This window comes from Branchiostoma lanceolatum, chromosome 4, assembly GCF_035083965.1.
Source record: "Branchiostoma lanceolatum isolate klBraLanc5 chromosome 4, klBraLanc5.hap2, whole genome shotgun sequence".
In the NCBI taxonomy this organism is placed as follows: domain Eukaryota; kingdom Metazoa; phylum Chordata; class Leptocardii; order Amphioxiformes; family Branchiostomatidae; genus Branchiostoma; species Branchiostoma lanceolatum.
This window is the reverse complement of record NC_089725.1, coordinates 21,897,846-21,922,752: the sequence shown is the minus strand read 5'-3', so window position 1 is coordinate 21,922,752 and position 24,907 is coordinate 21,897,846. Positions and strand designations below refer to the sequence as shown.

Genomic DNA, 24,907 nt, shown 5'->3' with positions numbered 1-24,907 from the left:
AATGACCTTCCGTGATGGTGACAAGGAAACGTTGATGTCTATCCAAACGTACTTATCGGGTATTGTGATTGTTATACGTGTGTACTTTCTGCATCTTATAATAGTTGCTATATACTAGCTTTATGAGGCCGATTCCACGTCGCTTGGTCTTTCTAATCCGATATCTACATGAGCATTATGAGCTTAACCGTAACAATATTGAAATGGCATGGCTTCATACAGATGGACACAAGCTGATGAGAATTTCACATTCACCGCACAACTTGAAGCACAAGGTGGTCCTTCTTCTTGTGTTCTAGCGTATGCCAGCTTGTAATATTTATGTGTGGTACTATCGAGTGCCAGTTAAATACCCTCACAATCACCCAAAATATACAACATCATACAAACGGTATACTTCCTGCCAACCAGCGCGGACCACAGCCGCACCAAGTTTATTTCTGGCACGTTTCAAAGAGCGCCCAATTGATCAGACCATGTCTAATTGGAGCTGATGGTCTCGCTGCCCGTAGTTGATTAATCAACGCCCAACAATATATATCAAGGGCTGCTGCTGTCGACCAACAGCGTCGGCTACCGCCCTATCCCGTTACAGACGCACAATACTTGCTCACCTGGCGGCACAGACACGCGTCCCGGCAAGGTGCGAACAGGTGAGCACGGCTGGCCAAGGTTTCCGGTAGTCAAAGGAATGCACGGCTACCATTGTGACCATCAAGTAATAGATATAATCTATAGTAAACGGACAAGATTGAGTGTCGTCCATAGATCACCACAGAAAGCATAATCATCGTTTTGTTATATTCATATCGAAATAGACGAAAGAAAAACTAATGAAACAGGTAATCTACCGACTACCGGAAGCCTACACATAGAGGTGACACAATGCGACACTATCAGTTTCTCTTCGATTTTGACATGAGAGCGACAATTAAAACGACAAGCTACTCTATTTTTCGATTGAATCAATCTTAGGATAGCTGGCGGCCTCCTGTGCCTTCCATAAGGATAAGACCCAGTCGGCGCTTAAGGAGCTCATTCCGGCGCTGCGGGGTTTGCCATCACGACGAGCCCCATTACCGAGGGGCACGTGTCCATTGCGTCCGTGGGGCAGTGACGTGCAAATGTGATAGTTTATATAGCTGGTCGTGCCTCTTGTCCACAATCAATAGCCCGCAGGGCTGCGACTCGGAGCTGTGTTGAAAAGATCCACCTGTGACTTGCTCGATTGACAAGCGTGAATACGGACGGATGTGAAATTTGTGTGCCCAGATGCTTGGCAGTGGTCGTCCAGTGCTCGTTGTGTATACCAACTCCGCAGAGGGAACTATTATCGACGTTGTTAAAAAGTACGACGGACTAAATTGTGAGTGTGAAGAAAGAGTCTTAGGTGACTTGTCCCCACGATGCAGGCCCAGTCCCCACCGCGCCGCCCGTCCTTCCTCATCGAGGACATTCTGCGGACAGAGCCGCGCGGACAGACCCTGCCCAAACCAAGTTTCACCGGAGCTCCGGAGCAGAAGTTCGGGCTGTGTAGTGTCCTGGCCCCGACACCGCGCCACCCGTGTTTTCAGACACAAACGTCAGGTAAGAGTCTATGTACATTGTGACATGTATACGGGCCTGGCTATGCTGGTCAACTGAATAACCTAGCCGCTGAGAAACTTAGTCCTGTTTTATCTGACATCCTGACCATACAATGTAATCCTAAAAGGCAATACTTGTATAACGTTGTAGGTGTTTGTGGGCATTTAGGACCATTTAGACACTTTATTACACATGATCTTAATTGGTTGTATGAGTAAGCGGCGATTAGTGGAAAAACTCTTCTTAACGTTATTGAATTGAAACATTGATTGTAAACTGATTATAATTCTCATGCGACACAGGGCATTGCCTAAATGGGAACCCTTGTTCACTTATGAAAGTCATACAACAGTAGTCAAACTGTCTGATTGTCGTAAAAAGGTGAAATATTGGAGTCTTTTGGCATGTGTTGTGGCTCCCGTCGGTCGCCGGCAGGAAGACAAAAATGGTGACCGATGACTAGGGTTTCCAGAGATCAAGAGATATCGTGGTGTTGTTGATGAAATTAACACCTGATCTTCTGATTTCCCTTTACTAAGTATAAAACACCGAAAAAATGATGTTTCGTCGTCATAAACTATTCGCTCATGGACAAGTTCGATGAACAAGATTGTGAAACCCATGTATAGTCGAAGGTGACGAACATCTGGGTAGGGTGTATCAGGCAAGAATCACGTCTGCTCAGCGCAGGATAAGCCGAATTCTTGGCGCTAAGCGCGGGATATGCGTGAGGATATTATATCACCATACAGTTCCTCAGCAAACCAACGAACATTTCTATTCAGGAGCACATAAGGCCTGTATTGTAACGAAACGAGGTTCGAATGTTTGCCAAGTTCAGTTCACTGTCATTTGCAATCACGGCCACTTATTTCATGTCATAACTGTAATCCAACCTACTGCGCCGCTGATGAGATGGGGCATGATACTGTCCGGCAGAGCAAGCGGTCTGCTCTGTGAAGATGAGTTAATAGGAGGGGGTAAAGAAAGCAAATGTTTACAAGAACCGGGCTTAAAAAATTCTGAGAAACATCTGAATGTCGTGACCCGCAAGACACACGGTCAGTCTCACGTGTGGCCATGGGGGCTGTTAGAGACCCGAGTGGCGGTATCGGGCTTTAAGTGTCCTAATGCTCGTCTAAGACAAGAAGATAAGATCTGTCGCCCATCATAAACCCGTTGTCTTACTCCAGGCATTTCAGTGAGATGTGAATCATTTTTTTATTTAATACGAAGGTAGTTAAATTACTGGTTGTCGCATCACGGTACATAAAGACTAGTTCCTTTCGGGGTAAACGCTTAACTCCCAGGGATTGGATATACATGTAAACTTCACATGTGTACATTGTACGTTGGAACGTTGCAAAATTGTCTGAAGCTTTTCAACGATATATGGTACATTTGAGATAAACATTTGCTACAGCCATGTCCAAAGAAAGACTTCTGGATGAGGTGTATATCCTTCATGGTAGAATGATAAAATAAACACATTTAGTTAGACCAGTTCTGACGATTTTAGTTGTGTCAGTTCTAATATAAGAACAGAGAGATCTTCAGATGCTGTAGCTGAGTTTCTAACACAAAAACTTCAGAATGAGTGGATATCGTTTCGCTAACTAGCTCACGGGAACACTTATCTGAAACCGTCCCGAACTTAATGATTGACACAAAGTCTATGTCAAGAGTTACGTCCGGCAACATATAAAGCTGGGATAATGAGATTACAGTGATGTGGATATGTAATGATGTGTTTTCGACAAAAATGAGGTAGCTCTTGGCAACTCGCCTTGTGCAGTCATAATGACTGCTTGTGCTCAGTTCCATGTCGGCTTTGATATTTTCGACCGCAGGGCCCATGTCGTCAGTTAACTTGGTTTATGCATTTTTTTCACCTATAGGTAGCAAAATGCTCATGTGGAAAGTGTGTGTACCAAAATCATACTCGATGGCCCGCAAAGTCCCAAACCTTCGTTTATGAGTGGCCGGCTTTTACATGTCGGTGTAAGACGTACAGACATTTACGAGGCAGAAGCCTTTACTTCGAAGTCAGAAAAGACGCAACTTGCGAAAGGACAGAAAGTAAGCCGCAGTCTAACCTCTAGTTGACTATTAAAGTGTTCGGATGGCCTGATGTATTGACTAATTCAAGCTTTCATATTTGTAAAAGTTAGAAATTAGCTGCACATGATTTTTCATGTTGGTGTATCGATATCAGTGTATGCCTCTGAATACTTCATACAACGCAGTTATCATCTTAATTGGCGTCAAATTGAAGGCCTTCAGTTGCTGATCATAATTTGATGACCCTCGTTTTTCGACAGTACATTTTGATACTCCTTTCTGAAGGATTCCTTTCGATGGACATACTTACTCATTCGACGCCTTAAAGACATGTTTGGACGACGTTTTCCCTTGGGATCCCTTCTTATATTTGCTGTGCTACAACGTTTTTTTAAATATTAGTCAAATGGGGAAAAAAAACTTACCTACCTAGACTCCTTCCGACTGTTTTCTTTTTCGGCCGGCCAGCAATAAGAAGGAAAAAAAATGTAATAACAAAACGGTACGCCAAAAATAATTACTCAAGCAACTGGATAAGATTTTGAAACAGTCAGACGTTTCAGACAGTATCCACTGTCTTTCGTCAGTGACTAACGATAGGACTGAGAACACCAGCTTTATACCAAAACTCTGAATGGATATGTTAATGAGGTAAAGACAATTTAGGATGTCTTGAAGTAGTCTTCAAAAAGAAGATTAATTCAAGACAAAGTTATGCCAATAGTTCAATTAGCTACTGTTGTTCTAGTACAGTAACTAAATGTTGCTTGTCCGGGGGTGGGGGGTGGTGGGCAGTGCATTATCCCAGGTGCCTGAAAGTTGAACGCGTAGACCGCCTTTCCTGTTGAGGGCGGGGTTGTACATCCTCTCATATATTGCTTCTCTAATTCCCCGTTCGAACCAGCGTTCTTCACGATCTAGGATGTCCGTGGATTCGAAATTGAATGAGTGTCCCTGGTTGTGTTTTAGATGGTGGTAAATGGCAGAGGAGTAGTGGTTAGCGCTCTTTCTGCAATGTTCCTTGTACCTTTCTTTTAGTGGTCGACTTGTCTCCCCAATGTACATGTTATTGCAGTTAGGTTCCTCACATTTCAGTTTGTAGATGACATTGGCTTTGATGCCTTTTTCAGGCCTGTCTTTTGGATGGACTAGTTTCTGCCTGAGAGTTGAGTGAGGTTTGAAGTTAGTGGCAATGTTGAAGTTTTGGAAAATACGTCTGAGTTTTTCCGATACTCCTTGGACGTAGGGAATGGTAATGTTGACCTTGTTTCTGTTGGTCAATGGTCTGCACTTGAGTGTTTTCTTAGACTGGCATAACTTTGTCTTGAATTAATCTTCTTTTTGAAGACTACTTCAAGACATCCTAAATTGTCTTTACCTCATTAACATATCCATTCAGAGTTTTGGTATAAAGCTGGTGTTCTCAGTCCTATCGTTAGTCACTGACGAAAGACAGTGGATACTGTCTGAAACGTCTGACTGTTTCAAAATCTTATCCAGTTGCTTGAGTAATTATTTTTGGCGTATCTTATTACCTGGATGTCTAACCTTCATCAACGTAACAAAACGGTAGCTTGAAAAAGAAAACAGCCGGAAGGAGTCTGCAACGGAGGCTAGGTTTTTCACCATTTGACTTAAATGTATGGTTTGGTAAAGTGACGGTAGATGGATAGTGGTTTGTTGCTGTTTTCCGAGCCGTTAAACGGGACAGGTCAATGCCGATGATCGTCAATTAGTCGCAGTAAAAATAAAATACCATCTGTCAATTGACAACGTGCGAACTTCTGAGACCTTCCCTGTAGTTTGTACCCGAAACATTTTAGTTAAGTGGACAGAACATTGTATACAGTAGAAGTGAAGGAGTTTACAGAGAGTAACCGGCCATGTACACCTCCAGTTGCAGATTTCCTGCTCCATTATCACCACCACCACCACCACCAGCCAACCGCGCCGTTCTCCGTCCCCCTGCCCGTGCCCGTCTACCTGCGCAGCAAGCAGGAGCCCACTCCTGAGGGCGGGGTCAGAGTCAAGAAGTGCCGCCGGAGCCGCACGGTCTTCACGGAGCTGCAGCTCCTCGGTCTAGAGAAGCGGTTCGAGAAGCAGAAATACCTCTCCACGCCGGACAGAGTGGAGCTGGCGGAGTCGCTGGGCCTGAGCCAGCTGCAGGTCAAAACCTGGTACCAAAACAGGCGGATGAAGTGGAAAAAGATGGTAAGTCGTTCCGTCGTTCCGTCGTTGATAACGATCATCTAGCAGCTAACGTAAGGGTCAAATACGCAGTTTTCTTTTTCTATAGCGTAAGGGCCCCGTCACACTTGTGCGTATAGGCAAGTCCGCATGAATCGCGTGTTAACAAGTTTTTGTTTTAGGTTAAGTTTGCAGCCGAAGTCGTTTTTTTGTTCAATAACTAGGCTGCACAACGATAGGTCAAAGTAGAAAACAACTTCTTCCCTGCAAACTTTACGTAAACCCAAAAAAATGTTCATGCGCAACTCATACGCACTTGATATACGCACAAATGTGACAGGGCCTTAAGACCTTAGCCAACGAACCTGAGTTAAGTGACATGTCCCTTGTAAACCATTTCATGAAAACGAGCAGGGTTATTTGTTCCCAAATGTTTCTTCGCACTTCGCACCCGGTAGATCGACTGTTAGCACACAAATTAATAATATACAAACTGTTCATCGTAACATAAAGAGAGTATATTTTCAGCCTGAAACTTGACTCCCTTACGCAAATCTCTAAATTGTGTTGATTATTTTCTTCCTCTCGATATTTCGCCCTGTGTGGTGTTGAGAAGTATGCGCAAATGTCCCAATAGTAGAAAGTTGTTCTTGCCGGTCGCTTTTTGCACGGGGGTACGGGAAGGTGACGTGAAATCCATCTGGTGTCAGATAGGTTAATGCAAATTCATGTTGGCACAATATAAAATAGAAAAGCGTGTACTTAGTAATGTGAGAGCTGTTTACATTTAGCGCCATTGTCATCAGTAAAATATGAAAACGGGAGGCTTGTGAGCGAGAAGCAAGTTCAGATTATAGTTTGACGTTCAGGATTTACGTCACCGTTATGATTATTTCAGTACATCTCAGTTTACATCCAAAGAAGACTGTTTCTTTCCTATCCGAAGAAATAATGACCTCTCCAGAACCACATAAGTACCTGGGGACAAAAGCATTCCTGTACAATGACTCACCTGTAAAAACAGAAATCAATCAACGGTGCATATCGATCACATCGTTTTGAATTTTTGTCAGTTCTAATTTGAACGTCGTGTTTGCCAAACAAAACAACTATCAAGATGACTGAAAGCAAGTGCTGATCTCTGGTAGGTTAGTGCATCTGACCATTTCATTACCATTTCAGCAGTTATGCCCTCTTATATATTGGCTGTCATTTGGCTACTCCCCTACATGTGAACTGAACCGAGTGGCTACGTTATTATCAAATTATACTGCTGTGGTATATGAACATGGCCTACAGAGAGCCTGGTAAACAATCCTCGCCTCGCACGTTATGAGGAAACACGGATACTGACAGATTCACAGGTAACAAAAAGGACACCTGGACGCTGGGAACGTACAGAAAGGGCTTGTGGGTATTACACTTACTTGGGTTTCTCTTGTTAAAGATCCAGCGTGCCAGAACACACGAGATTGCGTTACCGCACGGATATTGCGCTGGTGGGCTGCGCCTTGACTTTGCGGCTCCCTTTCTTTCAATCTGACATCAAACGGACATACCTCGGCCGAAGACAATAGGAAAATAAACAGGAATTCGAACCATTTGATTTGAACATGCTTTTCTAGCCCCCTCCATGACAGAAGTGCAGGTGCAGGAAGAAAAGCGTCGTGCATTTTTGTCGTGTTTGAACCGTACATCATCTTCTGACCTATAATTGGCCTGAACTGTGGTCAGAAATCACGGAAGGGGCGCGTAGGTTCTCAGTGAGCTCGAGAGCAAAATGCGAACAGAAGAGTCTTAGCTCAGCCAAATCCAGCTCGGCACCGTATCCATCTAACTCATCTGTATGCACGCCCACTCAAAATGACTTAATCTTACACATTTCACAAAATTGGGACAGTAATTCTTTTGCTAGACTAATCATGCATGCAACAGCGCTGGAGGCATTGCCATATTAGGTTGTGAATTGAGTTGACGAGAAATTTGTGAGCATCGGGATGTTCCTACAGCTTATCTCTACTTTGTCATCTCTCAAGATTTGTGTCGATGTTCCATTAACATATCGGGTCCTATATCAATATGATTTCAGGTTCTCCAGGGCGGTGGACAGGAGTCCCCCACCAAGCCGAAGGGTCGGCCAAGGAAAGAGCAGAATGACTATATGAAGGATGGAGAGGAACAGGAAGTCTCTACAACATCCCCGAGTGCGTCACTTCCGGTTTCCTCCTGCCCAGCATCATCGCCATCACCAAGTCCTTCCTCTCAACCGGTGACATCTTCAGATCCAGGGGAGCATGCGCAAAAACACATAGCACAGGACATGGAGCAGTAATCCATCATATCACGTGCCAAAAAGCCGCTCGGACAATGCCATACACGCGACAGATGTCAGCGTCGACCCAGAAAACTGACACTGAGGCATCCCTCTCATTCTACCTGGCTGCATCGCTCTGCCACAGGTTTAAGCTACTCCACATCTTGTACGAACTGATCTGGGAGAGTATCTGTACTTATACAACATGTGGACTGTAACAAACCTGCTTGTGGTCGATCTGTGGGTTGTTCCGACAAGTGCAATAAAAATGCGTCAAAACATCCAGCTGCCTTAGCCCGCACGAGTGATGCGAATGAGAAGTAAACCACGGGCAGTTTTCGGTAAATAATCCCCAGGGTCGGGACAAAAGTCGTACAGAACACAGCCTCTGCAGAAGCAACGATCATGTTTGTAACCGATAGAAAGTGAGAGATCTTAGTGCCTATGCTTTGGAAACACGATGATCTGTGTAAATAGACGATTAGGGAGCAACGTTAGGTATTGTGATAAATATAAATGTAGAAATAGAAGTTTTCGTCAGCCTATCTTCATTGGTTGTGATGTCAGTGATCAGTGATGCTGTGCCCCTTGTGAAAAAAATTGAGATGTCCCTGAGAAATTGTGAATCATGAGGAGGTAGTAACTAGCACTTTGGGCAACCGATTGAGATACCAGGCTGCATCGCATGGAACTTCGATGAAAATAAGCTGTACAGTACTTCTCTTTATCAGTCCGTCTTTTATCACTGAATGGACCACCGTGATTAATAACACGAGAGTGAGTAGACCATGATTTTGATTATTTTAAGTTGATTCATGTTTAAGCGTTTTAATTGAAAACTAAAACTGAATTATATGCTCTTAAAGGTTCGTGAAACACGACGTTCTTTTCTTTTTCAAATAAACTAACTTATGAAGGCATGACGTATTATTAAAATATGTAGTGACAATGTCCCCTGTAGGTTGCAGCAGGAGAAATACCAGGCAGGAGAAACCATAGTCTCCATCCGGAAGAACCCTTTGTGGGCGCACGAACTTGATATTTCCACGCAGGTGGTAGTCAACTGGGGAGGCCTCCTCTCGCCACTGGGCATGCTTTAAGGGGCCACTGCAAAGCAATAAAGGGCGACTCTTCGGGGAAAGCTTAGGAGAGTTTAATCATCGTACGAGGTGGACTATTACCGTATCGCAGTAAACAGATAAATAGCATTTCTTTGTCTAATCCACGACAACAATGTGAACAGAACGTTTAACGACACTCAATATACCATGCATTGTATATGCCCGTGCACATAGCAAGGCCCTATGAAAACATCTTTGTTCTATAATAGAGTAAAATTACACTGAAAATAAAATTAAGGCCGATGGTTTTCTTTGCTGGTGGTAACACGCAGCAGTGGTTGAATGGGAAAGCGACGATGTTACCTGAAGGTGCGGGTGGTAAGTTGTAGCTGACGTATTACGGTCGCACCGGGGACAAATGGAGCCTTTGTGGAGGTCAACGCTTCAGGCGGGTACATGGCGAGTGATATCACTAATGGCACACGAGCCGTCTAAACATTTCTCAGCGCGAAGGACAAGTGGAGGAGACTTTGGCTGGACGAAGGCTTGGATGAATCCAAGCAAATGCAAATCAAACCAATCACATACAGGCGTTTTCACCAATCGAACCAGGGAGGTTTCATCATAAAACCTCCTTTAACCACCCACCTTACTTTATAACTCTTCAACGGCCCTGTTATTATTGAAAGTTGAACGTACGAAGTTTAAATTGGAGTGAGGTCGGTTTATATTTTTTACTGGTACTGACCCGACAAAACCGAGAACGTTTCGGGACTCAACTCGTGGGTTTGACAAAAGTTAACTCAATGAGGTTAGATCCTTGGTCGTTGATACACAGTCCAGTAAACCAACTCCGTTAGAAATTCCAAAGTTAAAAATTTGCCAGAAAATTGAAAAAATGGCATCAAGTCTATCTAAATCTAATACATTTGTACCCTATCAAAGTTTGTAATACTATGTATTGCTTTTATGAATGACAATGAGAATAGAGGCAGAAAAAGAAGATGCACAGATCTGATAATATTCAGCCACATCCGATGATGTTTATTGCATTAAAGATGTGGAATGTGCCACACTAGAATTGGTCTATTTTCCGAATACATGGTGACATTTCTATTTAATTCTATCTTGCTGTAACCGTACACAAGTGCATATGTAACATCTCCAGAGACCATAGTACGTTTTTGCCACTTTGCACCTAAGAAAGTACACTTCACCCAAACTGCTTATGTTTACATTACAGAATTTTGGTGGAAAGCAGCAACAGCATTTTCTTATCAATTCCCCAGGTGCAACAAAGTACAGTGAACAGGTGGAAACCGACAGCACCATGGCTATAAGGCTACATGATAAAACAATATAGTACATTATACATATAATCATTGATATAAACTTTGGCAGAATTCATGTACATGTACAGCACAGCTTCTTAAAATCAGCAAAAATATTTTACTGTATTGTCCTTTCCAAATAACATGGTCAAATAGTATGGTCAGAAGCCACAACTCCAAGAACTTCATGAATCCAAGAGCATCTTCACCATATATGATATAGACAGTGAAATTGACCATACTCCTCCTTGAAATATGGTAAAAATTGTCAACAAGACCATGCACATTGATTGTGCAAGCTATGTAACAAACTGTCTTTATCACTTTCTTGTTGAGTTTGGAAGTCTAGTTGGACTCCTTATCTGAGTTAGGAAGGACTACAAAGGCCTCCTGCATGGTTGATTTGGTTTCAGTAGCATCTTGATAAGAACGTACAAAAGAATCCTTCTCATTGTACCCTTCACTAAATCTTATTCTACTTGCACTAGTTATCCTTACCATACAACAATTGAAAAAGTGAATTCATGTCTAAGACTAAATGTCCTGACCAGCTATTAATATAAATAGATATTGCTCAGGAATAAAGCATTTGAATAATCATTATTATATGACATAGCAAATATATACATTTAAAGACCAGTATTAAATCATTATAAAACAGTAACTCCTGAATACAATCTGGATACAGCCATTTCAAACAACCTTGACAACTTTCTCAACAGAACATTACTTTATTGCAACAGACACTCATGTATAACCTACTAACTTATCACTCTGATGTCCCTCTATCCTGGGTATTATTTGGTATGAATCAGCTACAGCTAACCTTGACTGGTCATAGCTTCAAACATTTACAACTAAATTCATTTTACATATATTGGAATGAATTCATCTGTCTGCGAATGCAAAACAACTCATTGCAGTTGATAATTGACAAAAAGTATGTAACAACTTTTAATCTGAATTTCTGTTGAAACTTTAAATTTGAGTTTCTATTCAAATATTTTTGGTAACCTTTTTGCCAACAAGCTATGGAGATCATGTTAGCCAATTCACATTCCTAGAATGGAAACCAATAAATAAAACTGGTGTGTAATGCCTAATGGCGGTTATACCGGCTATATAGATACAGATACAGAAAACAGTCTTATAGAAATTTCATGTGAAAGTAACGTTGGCAACACTTCAAATCTGAACTGCTGGAAGCCTGGTGACATGCATAGTAACCATGGTGCATAGCGAATAGTACGAGAAAATGACTTGTCGGCCTGCAGAACCAATAATTATGCAAATTAGATACTGATTTGCATAATAAGTATCTAATCATGTACATCATCACTCAAGCTATCTATTTACCAAAAAATCATAACCATCCATCAAGCCCTTCTTGAGTTATTCCCTTTCAAAGTCTGAACTAAAACCTGCTCCTGCAGTTCCAAAAAAGCCGCTAGGGGGCCAAAACCTACACCACTTACTCTCTGTCCAAAGAGCTATCTACCACTCAAAAATCAGTTCCATAGCTGTCCAGTTCCATAGCTGTCCAGAACACGAGATATTGAAACAGGAAGTTCCGCTGCAGTACCGTAACAAGCCGCTAGGGGACCCAAAATCTAATCATTTCCTAGTCTCATCAAGACCTACCCACCTACCAAATATCAAGACAATCCACCCAAGCCTTCTCGAGTTATGCTGTACGTTACAAACATACACACACACACATACAAACGCTACCCTCTGCATAACCTTCTCGGCGAAGGTAATAAGTATTTACTCCAGGTGGGAGAAGGTGACAGAGGGGAATGGTACGAAAAACTTAACATTAACACTTTCACAGATAGCAGAAGCTGCTTAGTGATCTCCACTTTACTTAGGAGTAAACAGCATCAATAGACATGAGTATACAGAAATATTGAAGATTTGCTACATGTATCTTGAATTTGTACCTTTGGTTACACAGTGCACCTTGTTATTTCAAACGTCATCACTGGTAGTCTGGAACAAATGAAACATACTTTATATTTTGTCTTGAAATCTTATAAGCAAGTTGGATCATTTCTTAATTTTCCTCTATTGGACTAAATCATAGGATATTGTAGGATATGAATGGCTTGAACTGGAATGAAAATGATAAGAGTCATTGTCACGGTGCAGTTGTTACTGACTCTTTACGTACAATGGATTCCACCTGTTTGAGAAACATGTTAGCCACCTGTCCACATCGAGAAGCTTTGGTATCAGGTTCCTCCATCTTTGCCTTCATTCCTTCAAGTAGCAAGGATATGTTGGTGTCAAACTTGTACTGAAACAGAAAAATAAAAGTGGCTTACTTCAACAATTTCACTTCATACATTTCACATCAAGAACACATTCAGAAATGTAAAAGCATATCAACAAAAACATGTGGTTTCTGAAAGAGAAAGTTTATCCTCCATTTTGAAGTTATGAGACAATTTGGGAAATGAGTTGAATAAAAGTGTTTTTTTATGGAGTTCACTGTGACATGCTTTTTGCTGCAATTCTTTATTATATCACTTGAGGTCTCTGATTGTTTTTAGAATTCATATCCTAAGCTACCATCACTGTAGGTGACAACTTATCCTGTTGCAGGAAGACCATGTTTGAAACTGAAATCCAAATTATTAACTCCCTTCTCCACAGCTTAGTGTACTTACCCCCGGTATTCGTGTTCTTAAATGCTAACTGCAATACTATACCAAAACGTCTTGCACATCTATACAAGACTATTTCAAGCTGTCATTTAGGTAAAACACAGCAAAACATTCAAACTCTACTGAGCTTCGTGAAAGAGTTACCTGCTCAATTGATTGATATATAGCCTTGAAAGCTGGCTGCTTCTCGTTAAAGAAGACTCTCCGGCAGCCGTGCACCATCCTGACCCCGTGTGTCTCAGCTGACTTGCAGTTCTGCATGTACATGCAGTGATCTGGTCTGTAGTTCCACTCACAGGGGAACACCAGCAGTCTCTCTACATGCACAGGGGAGGCACAGCAAAGTGTTACAGAATCACCTGTCTGTTGCACAAAGTACATATGAAACTAGCCAAGGTGTGCTTTGATATTGACTTGTGTATATACAATATATACAACACATGTATTTGAGTCCAAAAATGGAAAACACTGCAAAAACAGATGTTCCTCATTAATTATGTAAATTAAGTTAAGATATGCATAATTTGCACTTCATCATCACTACCTGCATACTTAATATCATGGAAATCCGTTGTTCCTTTTCTTTAGTAATTCTCCTTGGAAGATTTGTACAAAAATGCCCCTGCAGTTCCAGAGCAAGCTGCTAGGGGGCCCAAAATTACACCACTTCTCCTTTACATCAGAAGCTATCTGCCACCAAAAAACCAAGACCATCGTATGTCCAGGTCAAAAGATACAAAAATGGAAGTTCAGCTGCAGTACCAAGGTCACATACTAGGAGGTCCAAAATCATCCTTGACCTTCATCTTCTCAACACCTACCCACATAACAAATACTGTATCATCATAATCCATCAAGAGGTTCTTGAGTTATACTGACTACAAAATCCGGAAACACAAACACAAACAGACAGACAGACACACCCGAAACAATATCTCCATAATTATGATAACACATCTTCTTACCTGGGTAAAAGTGGAAGAGGATGTTCAGGAGATCCTGGTCTCCCCATGTCAGTTTCATCTTGTATTCTTTATAATAAGGAATGATTTTGTTTTGGAAATGAAAGGCTCTAAGCCTGGTCAGGTTCATGAGCATAATCCCAGAGTTCAGCCCAGTCTCCCCATAGTACGGGTGTCTGGCAAAGCGATTGTACCAGCCGATTGATTTCACTTCGTGCTCTGGAGCCAAGGCTGCTAGTTGGGTACTGTTCATCGCAGAAAAGAAGTTCCAAAGGTTTTCCATTGGTGACAAGAACAGGATGTCTGTATCCACATACAAGAGGGAATCCACATCGGTCAGGATCTCCTATATAGAACAAATACATGTAACACATGCATGAGTTCGAGTCTGTGACATGTTTATAAGATTGTGTTGACATCTCCTATTCCAAGAAGATGGACACAGGAAGATATGTACAGGTAATCATTGTGTGGGGATTAAGTATCAAGCCTAAATGATTGCTAGTCTACCTTCTTTTTAAAATACATTTCTGCAATATCTTTACCATCCTACATTTGATCCATTCTGACATAGGAAAATATACATTTCATTCAACTTCACATTACATTACAAATCTAGTAAAAAACAGTCTACAGTTAGAAAAGATGCACCCAGTAAATCTAATGCAATGCACTGCAAGTTGCTTATGAATCTAAGGTACCGGCAGAAAGAGTCTCTGTGATGCACACGGCCTGAAGAGCTTCTTCCACTCCTGACTGTTCTCCCCAGGAGGGTACATGATGGGGTAGATGGTGTAGCTCAGCTTGTCATGGACACTGGCTGGCCATGAGTCAATCTGGGAGGGAAATAAAGGGGTAACCATAATCTCACATGGGAAGTGTTCAGAATAGACCACAACCTGTCATTAGTAAGTTTGAGATAATGCAGCATTACTGGTATGTGTTGATGATTAAACTGTTTCAAATTAGACTTACTTTCATGTTAGAACTTTGCATGACAAAGATATTTCTTGTATTGGAGAGGACAGTAATAACAGTTATCAAGAAAAGGTCACAAGCTGGAGGTGTGTTTGTAATCATTTTTATTCTGTTGTACAACATGACAAGATGAATGATACACATTCTAAAACACTTACTTGTTGCCTAAATCCAAAATGAAGCTCAGTCTCAGCAAAGATGTGGCAGTGCAGCTTCGTGGATGTAAAAATCACAGCAGACTTCAACATCACCAGAGTTTCATTCGTCCTGTCTCCACATGCAACAACTGCCAGGTGCAAGATTGCCTTGGGGCTGAAGGGATATAGAAATAATGAAAATGTTACTTGTAAATAGATACAATGTCAATATTTATTTGTTACTACTGCAAAATCAAAATAAACAGAGCACTTCATAATCTTATGAAAGGGACATATTGATTTTTTCTGTTGTCTTCCTAATTCATCTTGTAGCGTGAACTATACCTCTGATTAACTGAGTCTCTACCTATAGATACCCGTGTATGTGTATTATCTAGACTTGGGGAGGTGGTATATTTCTCCTACATCTGATAAACCCACAAGGTGTCCTAAATACAGTATTCAGGAGATTACACATTTGCTTCTACCATCTACAGTTATTTGTATCATAGGTGGAACTACATTATATTTAATCTTGTTATGGCCACACTAATTTTATTTGTTGCTTCTCAGATTTTTTCAGAAAAAAATTGGACCGACAGAGCGAAAAAAAACAACAATTTTTTTGGGCAAATAGTCTGGGGTGAAGACAAGGGTTCACATAACATAAAGAATAAGAGGATTATTCAAAGTTCAGCTTTGTATGGCTAATTCCATGCAATGCACCCTTTCCTTTGATCTAGTACTATAATTTCAGTAACAAAATGACCTTTTGCCATGTAATATATGGATTGATATTCAGAAGTAAATGAAAAATTATAACTTATGATCAATATGACCACACCTTTTAGGTATGTGCAGGCCTTTATAATCTATTTTGGTGGCTATTGAATTTTACAACTGAACAAATAGTAAAATTGGGAGTTGAAAGTTGTGAATGGGAATAGTGATCCAATCTTTTTTTTTCAAAATGGGAAAAACAGGAGAGGGCGATTCCGAGAAGCAACAAATAAAATTGGTGCGGCCTATAGTATAAATACATGTAGTATAAAGTAATGATAGGGTATTAGACCTTTGTAAACCTGGGGGACACCAAGCTTGAGGCCTTTGTGACAACCTCAATCCAGCACTTTAAGTACACATTGAAGCACTTTCATTATGGGTTTCATTACACATAATGAAAGGCTAGTACTTTACACTAATTCGAATGAAGGAACAGCAACACTGTAATGAAGTCATTTAATGTGGATATTCATACATGTATTTGGTATGGCAACATTACAGGCCTTGTGAACACTTTAGAATTTGAATGTTTGTTAATGCACCCAGATATTTGACAGCCTACATTATACAGAATCTGTGGCTGTTTTTTCTCGTCTAAAGAAGCATTGCCGGCGATGGAAGTAGGTGATATGCTAATAAGCTTACAGCGTGCTGTTTCCTATCCGGGAAGGAAAGTTTCAATGGTTGCCGGGGGCGTGACAGCGCATTGTCTGGAGGAGGTGCATAGAGTGTTTTTTTATTATTATTTTTTAACGATCTCGCTCAATGCAAGGCCGTAAGAGGCCACTTCTCGGCATTGAACTAATTGAACTAATGTGGCATAGGTGAGAGACAGCGGTGTGTGTTTGTTTTGAAGGTTTGTAGGTTGTAATCGGGGGGAAAGCAGTGGGCTGGGAGGGAATTCCAGAGTTTTGCGGCTCGTGGAAAAAAGCTGTTACTGTAGAATGACTTAGAGGCTGGTAGTTGTACAGTGTAGTGGTGTGAATCAGAGAAGAACCTGGTAGTACGCTGAAAAATTCTCTGTGGTGGGACAAGTAGTGAAAGTTCATCAAAACACTGGCCGTGGAAGTATCTATAAAATAGAGACAGGGAGGCAATGTTTCGTCTGTGAGAAAGGGAGTCTAGTTTTGAAGCCAAACGATGACCAATGACCACGCTAATTCTCCGTTGGATGTGGTCTAAAAGGTTCAAGCAATCCTTTACCAGTATTCCATGCAGGGACAAATGGTGGATTTGTACAAGTAAAGTATGCTCTGAGAAGCGAACCAACTTTCATTGCTGCGGATTTGGCGATGGACTCTATGTAGCTTCTCCAGGATAGGGCCTTGGAGATAATAAGACCAAGAAGTCTGAAGGGGTCCACCATAGGCAGGAAATTTGCACCTCTGTGCCAAACGTTCCTAACGTGATTTCAATTTCTTCGTGCAGGCTCTACAGGCAAAATGGTTACAGTTTGGCTGATGGTCGTGGGCTGGCTGCAAAAAGTGTATTATAAGCCCCCAAAAAAGGCCTGGTAGAGCCTGCTATGCAGGCTATTGCGGTGAGGGAAATGCATGTTTTTGCATAAATTATGCAAATGAGGTCCGCATTAGAAAATTTATGGCCAGGTGTGTTCACCTTTCATAAAGGTACCTACATCTTTAATATGACATCCGTAGCCTTTACGGTAAGGTAAATACAAGTTTATGCCTAAATTATGCAAATGAGGTCAGCATTAGCATAATTTTATCCATTCTTGGGAAAGATGGCGTCTCCCATGAAGGAGGAGGTTCCGGTGCGTTTTTTTTCCTTTTTTGATATATATTATGGGCAACTTATGGTCAGATGACCTTTATGAGTAACTACATGTAGGGGATATGGCCACTGATCTTTTCGGCCAGTAGAGGTTTGTTCATTTGTACCTATTATGGCTCCCGAGTCTCCTCTCTGCAAATATTTGCTTTGTGACCTACTTTCTTTCCAAATAAAGAATGATTTTACTACTAGGTTTGGATTCCAGGCTAAAATATGCAGGCCAGCGTTGGCCGGGTCACCTTCATACATGACACAAAGTCGCATGTTAACCTCGTCAATTGCTAAAATGCCCTAGTTGTCAGTGAATATTGATTATTGCATTTATTCATGCAATAGTCAACGGAAAGGACTTTCATATGGCTCAATCTCAGGTACAATGAAAGTCTTTTTGGGGTGGGACGTGGTGTCATGCTCGGTTGCATATCTATGCATTGGAAAGACGTCCGCCAACCCTTGATTCCCATATTTTTCCAAGGTCATTCCATTCCGGTCATTAGGCATCGGCTGTGGACATGTTTTTGAGTTGATAGGTGGCTGTATTCATGTTAAGGAGATGGTTATGGACTTGTTTTTGCATTTCTTTAGTTAAAAGCCTGAACAAACATCCCTCAAGTCATGCCACAATTTTGAGGCGCGTTGTCTGAGAGGCCATGATTCATGAAGGACGCATGCCCAGATGCAGACACAGCTCTCAACATATAATATGCTGAATTTCTCAATTTGCCTCATTCATAATTAATCAACCTGACAGGGCTAGATGTTTTTTTCTTAATTCATGGATTACAGTTAGTATACTAAGCGGACATTGCATTATACTGGTATGTATAAATTCCAGGAGTTATCCATGAGTATATGAATTAGCATAATGCTGGATGATGATAGGAATCCAAATATATGGGTCAATGACTTCACAAGGAAAAATTTGATTCCAAGCAGATCCATCGTTGGCAAGGCAGTGTCAATAGGGCCGACTAGTATACACATGATACTTGTTGGCTACCTTTTGATACTGCCTTACCAGTCTTGCCACCGATAGATCTACTTGGAGATCAATTTTACCCAACAATAGAATAGGAAGGAGTCTCGATTAATGTGCATTTTTGCACTGTCATGATTTCTCACTGAGTGTAGCCTTCCTGCTATCAAACGAGAAGTACTTAGTAATGCAGTCCCCTCAAGCTTTGGTCTTAATAACCACCAAGGCAACTAGAGATTAATAGTACAGTATTTTGTTTTTTGATCATGGAATTCTGCTCTCAGATGATATGCTAATGTGATTCCACCTCCCGTTTAGCAATACTGCTGGGATCCAAGGTAGAAGTAGGAGGGTCTAAATCACCATAGTGTAGAAGGGGATCATTGTTGAGCTTCAATCATCAGCAGCGTGATCGCAGGACTGAACTACCTTTTGTAGATAGAGCAATATGATTCCTGATGTGCATAAATCAATTTGTCAGCAGTATTCTTGTCATTTCATTTGCTGTATCAGCTAGAAAAGAAAGACACTTTAAGCTTGACTGATACTTGCATTAGCATACAAGATTTATGCAGAAAATGTTTCACATCTAATCAACAAAAATTTAGTTTAATTCTTTCCATCTTTGCAGACCATAAGCAAGATACTGATATGGTACTACGTAGCCTCTACCAGGCTCCATGGACCGCTGGGAAAATAGTAGAAATTGGCCAAATAGAGTGAATTGTATGAAGGGAGTCGGCTACGGAGAGAGGGTCTAATAGGCACTGCGAACAAAGTGAACTATAGGCAAGGAAGTTATAGTAAGTAGAATGTTATGTACAATGGATAAGCTGAAGTATAACAAGATTTCTTCATTTCACTTTAGGATTACCATAAGATCCCTATAGAGGAACTCTGTGCAAGATACAACACCGACACAGAAGTTGTAAGTATTAAAGCATATTCAGTTTTTCTGTCCTAAATGTATTGTTTACACATATTGCTGTTTTGCTTCATATTGATGTTCTGAACTGGCTCAAGGTAAATAAAGCGATCTCATTTTTAAAATTAATTTCAAAGCTCTTCTGCAGTTGCTGTTTTAACAACATTTGATGATGGTAAATATTTCAAGTTAAATTTGCAGTACACCATCTTGTAACTACTTTGTAATCTCATTTCAGGGCTTAACCAGGGCCATGGCTCAAGAAGTGTTAGAACGTGATGGGCCTAAAATTATGGACAGCTTCAAAGGCATGGTTCCCGAGGTAAGAAGGCCTATTTTTTTTTTTTTAGAGCTGTGATAGTGAGGAATTGAATTATGGCTTTGACCTTGCAAATCGTTTCATACTCTCTCCAAGACCTTGATTTTAGTATACCTTCTTAAAATTTGTTACAAGATCTATCTATCTGTAAGCAATTACAAGTCAGGTGACCCAGGATTCGTACTTAAGACATCTGGGCCAAACAACCTACTCTGTGAGGCCACATGGCGTGATGTGATTAATGTCTAATGAAGATTTGTTTTGTATTCTTCACTGAATTGTGAATATGATATTTGTTTTCCAGCAAACTTTGGTTATCCGGAGTGGTGAGCCCCTTAGCGTGGACACTGAACATGTTGTGGTGGGAGACCTTGTTCAACTGAAAGGTGGAGATCGTATCCCTGCAGATATTCGGGTTATTGAGGCCTGTGGATTTGCGGTAACAAATATCATTAACTGTTCAAATCTTGTCATTGTACTGTTCAAATCTTGCCATCTGGCTTATTATTCATGTTCTTCTTCATGAAACTGGTATGAATGACTGTTTTTGTTTTCCTACAGGTTGACAACTCCTCACTCACTGGAGAATCAGGACCTCAGAGTCGGTCTCCTGAATTCACCAATGAGAATCCCCTGGAGACCAAAAACATGGTCTTCTTTTCCACAATCGCTGTGGAAGGTGAATAATCTTTTTGTGCATATGTTGAATCACCACTCATTTTATCTGATGTCTATTTTACCAGTATTTCCCATTCAATGCCTGAAATAGCCAATCCCTATATCTTAATTTGCCCTGTTTAACACAAGCTTGTCTTTTCATCACTTCCAGGTAATGCCAAGGGCATTGTTATCAAGACTGGTGACCAAACAGTGTTTGGCAGTATTGCCCACTTGACCAGTGAATTGTATTAAGTGAATTGGATGTGGGAGACATTGTGCAAAGTACACATTGAAGCCCTTTCTGACTTTCATCATGGGTTTCATTACACATGCATTTTACACTAATTCAAATGAAGAAACTATAACACTGTAAGTCATCTAATGTGGATATTCATCATACATATATTTTGTATGGCAACATTACAGGCCTTCTGAACACTTTAGAACTTGAATGTTTGTTAATGCACGACTTTGTCTGTCTTATAGTTAATGACAACAAAGAACAGACCATCTGTTGGCTGGCACTTGTGGAAATACTTTGTGCTGTACCAGCCCATTACAAATACACAAATATAGTCTCAACAATGAATTGGATTCTACGTTAGGAAGAGTATGAGCCAAATTAGGCTGTCAAAGGAGACCTCTATCAAAGGTGAAATGAGGTCCACTTAGTCCAGTGATGACCATATACATTGTACATGCATGTATGCTCGAATCCAAATTAGTGTATTGTGTGACAGATGGCAAGCATTTAAATCTTACACTCAACATGTTGCACAAGGATGTTCCTTGGTCAGTTGATATTTTTGCTGTCAATTACCTGGGAATCGGCTAGGATATCTAAAAAATTCTGTCTTGTACAATACTAAATTATCACTAATAGTAATAGACTTTAGCCCAATTACATCTCATCTAACTATTGTATTGTGCTTTAATGATAATACAGAAATTCCTGAATAGACTTGGTATGTTGGCATATCTACATGTAAATGTCTGTAACTCTGTATTGACAAGGAGGTGAAATAGATATGTTAACATCCTTGGCATTAAAGAATGACTGATCAAGATTTAAGATTAACCAAAGATATCAGCTGCACAACTTGAGACTCATTGCTTACTTAATCTCCTCCATTTTGTGTTTGATGATTTGTGAGTGAAAAAAATAATAATCTGGAAGACTTGTACTGACCTACAGACATACAGCCCACAGAGAGGTTGGTGAAGTGGACATGCATCAGGTGGGAACCAGTAACTCATAGGCACAGGGCAGGTTAAAGCGGGCGGCCTGCATGGCAAAACAGGACCTTCATTCCTCTGACACCAAGCTGGGGGCATTCCTATCTACTACATATTTCTCAATTCTTTTATCTATTAGATAAAGGCTTAAGTAAAGAGAAAGTTAAAGATCTATTACTGATTAACTGTTTTGACCATTTCAGAGAATAACGAGTTGAAGTTGTTATCAGCAAGATTGAGCATAGTGAAGAAAAGCTTGTTGAGCACTTACCAGGAAAATTAGAAAAAGAACTGTTACAAGTGTTAGATATGCAAAGCATCAGTACCAAAGGTAAACACTTTCACGATCATGACTAAGATAAAAGCTACCATTAAGTACAATATGTCTAAATCTATATATGATCAAATATCATGCTAAAATTTCATATTTTAATGGAGATCCCAACAACTGTATTTATTAGGAATCAACGGAGATATGATGTACCAAAATCAAGTTTCCGAACTCTTTGGTTATTACAGGAGAGTTGTAAGGCCCCATTCATGATTAAAAAAATAAAACGGTTCAAACCATTTCGGCAAAATGAATCGAATCATTTGTAAACGTTGAACACTTTGAAACGGTTTTGTTCCATTTTATTCTGAACCTCCTGCTGAGGTAGTAGCAACGGTTCAGAATAAACCAGTTTTGGGGAATTGTCATCATGAACGCAAAAGCGTTGTGAAACCGTTTTGCCTTGGTGTTTATGACGTCGTACACCGGGTATGTGGGCTCATAGTTTGCGGCGAAGCTTATGTCGTATATTGGAACAAGGAGGTGTAAGAAGAAATTTCCAAGGCCTTAAGAAACGCAGCTTCAACAGGACAGCAAGTCAGAGCCACTCGAAGACAACTGAGCGAACAACTCTTGGTTAGCGCAGAAAAATTAAAGTTTTTAGCTGTCAATAGGATATTTTGCGCGTTTTAGAATCGTAAAATCTTGTTACGGCCGCCAGCTTGAGGCAGTGCGGGATCACAACAGACTTTGCATAATATGCAAATTTGAACCGTTTTGGGCCTGGGTGCAAGTTTACATCGTGAACGCAAAATGTAAACTGTTTCAGGTCGGATTGTAGCCGAAACGAATCAAACCGTGTTGATCATGGCAGAGCCACAGGTACGTAGATTTAGCCAAGCAGGACGTGATGCATGGTTCAATGCTCTGGGCTTGATGATAAGATGACTAATTGTGTGTATTTCAAAGGGCTACAGAACCTTTACTGTGCAGAAGAATTTAACAATGCAACATGCTGGACATCTCAAAGGACAGATAACAACTGGCCTCCATTAGGAAGATGTTAGTTATCCTTAAACAACCTCCATTAGGCTTTAACAGTGACCATACCTTAACACGCAACCACAGGAACACAACAGAGGTTGCTACCAGTGCCACTTTGTATCATTCTCTTCTGAGGGTGCAGTTTAAGATTAGCCTTGAAAACCAAGGTTAAGTGGAAAACCGCAGGTTAGGAAATTGATTTTTTATGTGCAGCTTACAACTGTGAAAATGTGGCACATTTCCCATACTTTTTACAGGACCACATGACCGTTTGACACTTTTTTGGATGGACTTGCATACTCCAAAAATCAATTGGAAAGTTTTTAAGGGATTAAGAAGTAACCATTATGGACTGACTGACGCCTTTACAGTCATTTATGGATTGGTGGAGTGCATTTTAGGACAAGGTCATTCAATAACTAATAACATAATGACCTGATCTCTAGCACTGAGGTAATCTGGTGGCTTAGGTTAATACAACTGGTAACAGTCACACCTGGGCAACATCACGTATGCCAGAATAAATGCATTTATGTTCGTGCTAGTGAGAAAATGGATAGAGTGTTTGCTGTCAGTTGTGGGCTTAATCTTATGGTTGAAACAATGGAGTAAAAATTGTGGGTAGAAGACATCTAGGAAGGATTTTCACAGTGGTTTTAGGACCGCGAGAAACGCAAATGTAAAGCCACTGCCAACTTAAATGCATTTAAGGTTACAGTATTTTGGGTCCCTGCCAATTGGTTACTGGTCTGATGCACAAATAATTTGAATGCTACACTACGGAATGCAGTTCATAACACCTAGCCTTGGGTTTGTTTTACCAACAAATAATTTTGCAAGTTTATGTTGTGGGTATTTTGAGATCTGAATACACATGCATAATGTTTGGGACAAAAAAAAATGATACGACAAAGGTCTACATAGTTTTGCTACTCTCACATATGTTGGGTCTACCTCATTTTTTGAGCATGCATATATTATCAACCATGGTAACATCTAACAGTTGAACAGTTCCATAAGGATCAGGAAAAAAGTGTTACTTACGTGGCGCCCAGGAGTCCTCCTTCAGTGTTGAGCGAGGCATCTTGGTCTCCTTTGGAACTGTCTTGCTGCTTCTTGACATCAGCATCATCAAGTTGTAACCCTAGTTTCCTACTTTTGACTGAATTAGAATCATGAGCAATGGCAGCCACTGATGGGTTCAAGAGTGAATAACCAAACATAAATAATGCTACTGCACCAAGTCCAGCCAAAAGGCCCATCCTATACATGAATCGCATAGTTGCTAGCCTTAAGCCTCTGCTTATCGAAACACTGTCAACACAGCATCACATCCTCAGCTCCAAGGCCAAGCCAAGTCAATGAGATTCAAATCATCAAATATGCAAAGTTAATGCCTGTCCTCAGAAGGTGGGAATTTTCTCGGAACTGGCAACGGTGCTCAGAGCCACGTCAAGTCTAAGCCATGTTTTTTCCGTCTTCGCATTTACAGTTCCAGGTGCCACAAAATAAGTAATAACAACAGTCTCCGATCCTCTCCTCTGATTTGTGATGTGGCCCAGCTTTCTAAAAAATATATACAACCCTTGAACCCACGCATGCGCACCAGCTC

At 40.8% G+C, this 24,907-nt stretch overlaps 3 protein-coding genes across 4 annotated transcripts; 2 read left to right on the top strand and 1 right to left on the bottom strand.

Moving 5' to 3' along the window:
* Positions 1–635: 635 nt before the first annotated feature.
* Positions 636–9,069, top strand: LOC136433350 (homeobox protein BarH-like 1b). The gene is made up of 3 exons (XM_066425478.1): positions 636–1,587; positions 5,546–5,859; positions 7,925–9,069. The coding sequence occupies exons 1-3, from the start codon at positions 1,407–1,409 to the stop codon at positions 8,165–8,167; spliced, it is 738 nt and encodes a 245-aa protein (XP_066281575.1). The 5' UTR covers positions 636–1,406; the 3' UTR covers positions 8,168–9,069.
* Positions 9,070–10,228: 1,159 nt separating this feature from the next.
* Positions 10,229–24,895, bottom strand: LOC136433348 (glucoside xylosyltransferase 2-like). 2 transcript variants are annotated; one of them, XM_066425476.1, is made up of 7 exons: positions 24,340–24,895; positions 21,934–22,029; positions 15,309–15,462; positions 14,874–15,008; positions 14,176–14,518; positions 13,355–13,527; positions 10,229–12,840 (listed from the first exon to the last, which is right to left on the bottom strand). In XM_066425476.1, exons 1-7 carry the CDS (start codon positions 24,573–24,575, stop codon positions 12,682–12,684), a joined length of 1,296 nt encoding a protein of 431 aa, XP_066281573.1. In that variant the 5' UTR covers positions 24,576–24,895; the 3' UTR covers positions 10,229–12,681. The 2 variants fall into 2 exon arrangements, with proteins under 2 accessions (XP_066281573.1, XP_066281574.1); XM_066425477.1 differs by lacking the exon at positions 21,934–22,029 and having other exon boundaries at positions 24,340–24,894.
* On the top strand, positions 17,760–21,848 carry LOC136433351 (sodium/potassium-transporting ATPase subunit alpha-1-like). Its single transcript, XM_066425479.1, has 6 exons — positions 17,760–17,844; positions 19,709–19,768; positions 20,004–20,087; positions 20,389–20,523; positions 20,646–20,763; positions 20,914–21,848. The coding sequence occupies exons 1-6, from the start codon at positions 17,815–17,817 to the stop codon at positions 20,994–20,996; spliced, it is 510 nt and encodes a 169-aa protein (XP_066281576.1). The 5' UTR covers positions 17,760–17,814; the 3' UTR covers positions 20,997–21,848.
* Positions 24,896–24,907: the final 12 nt, after the last annotated feature.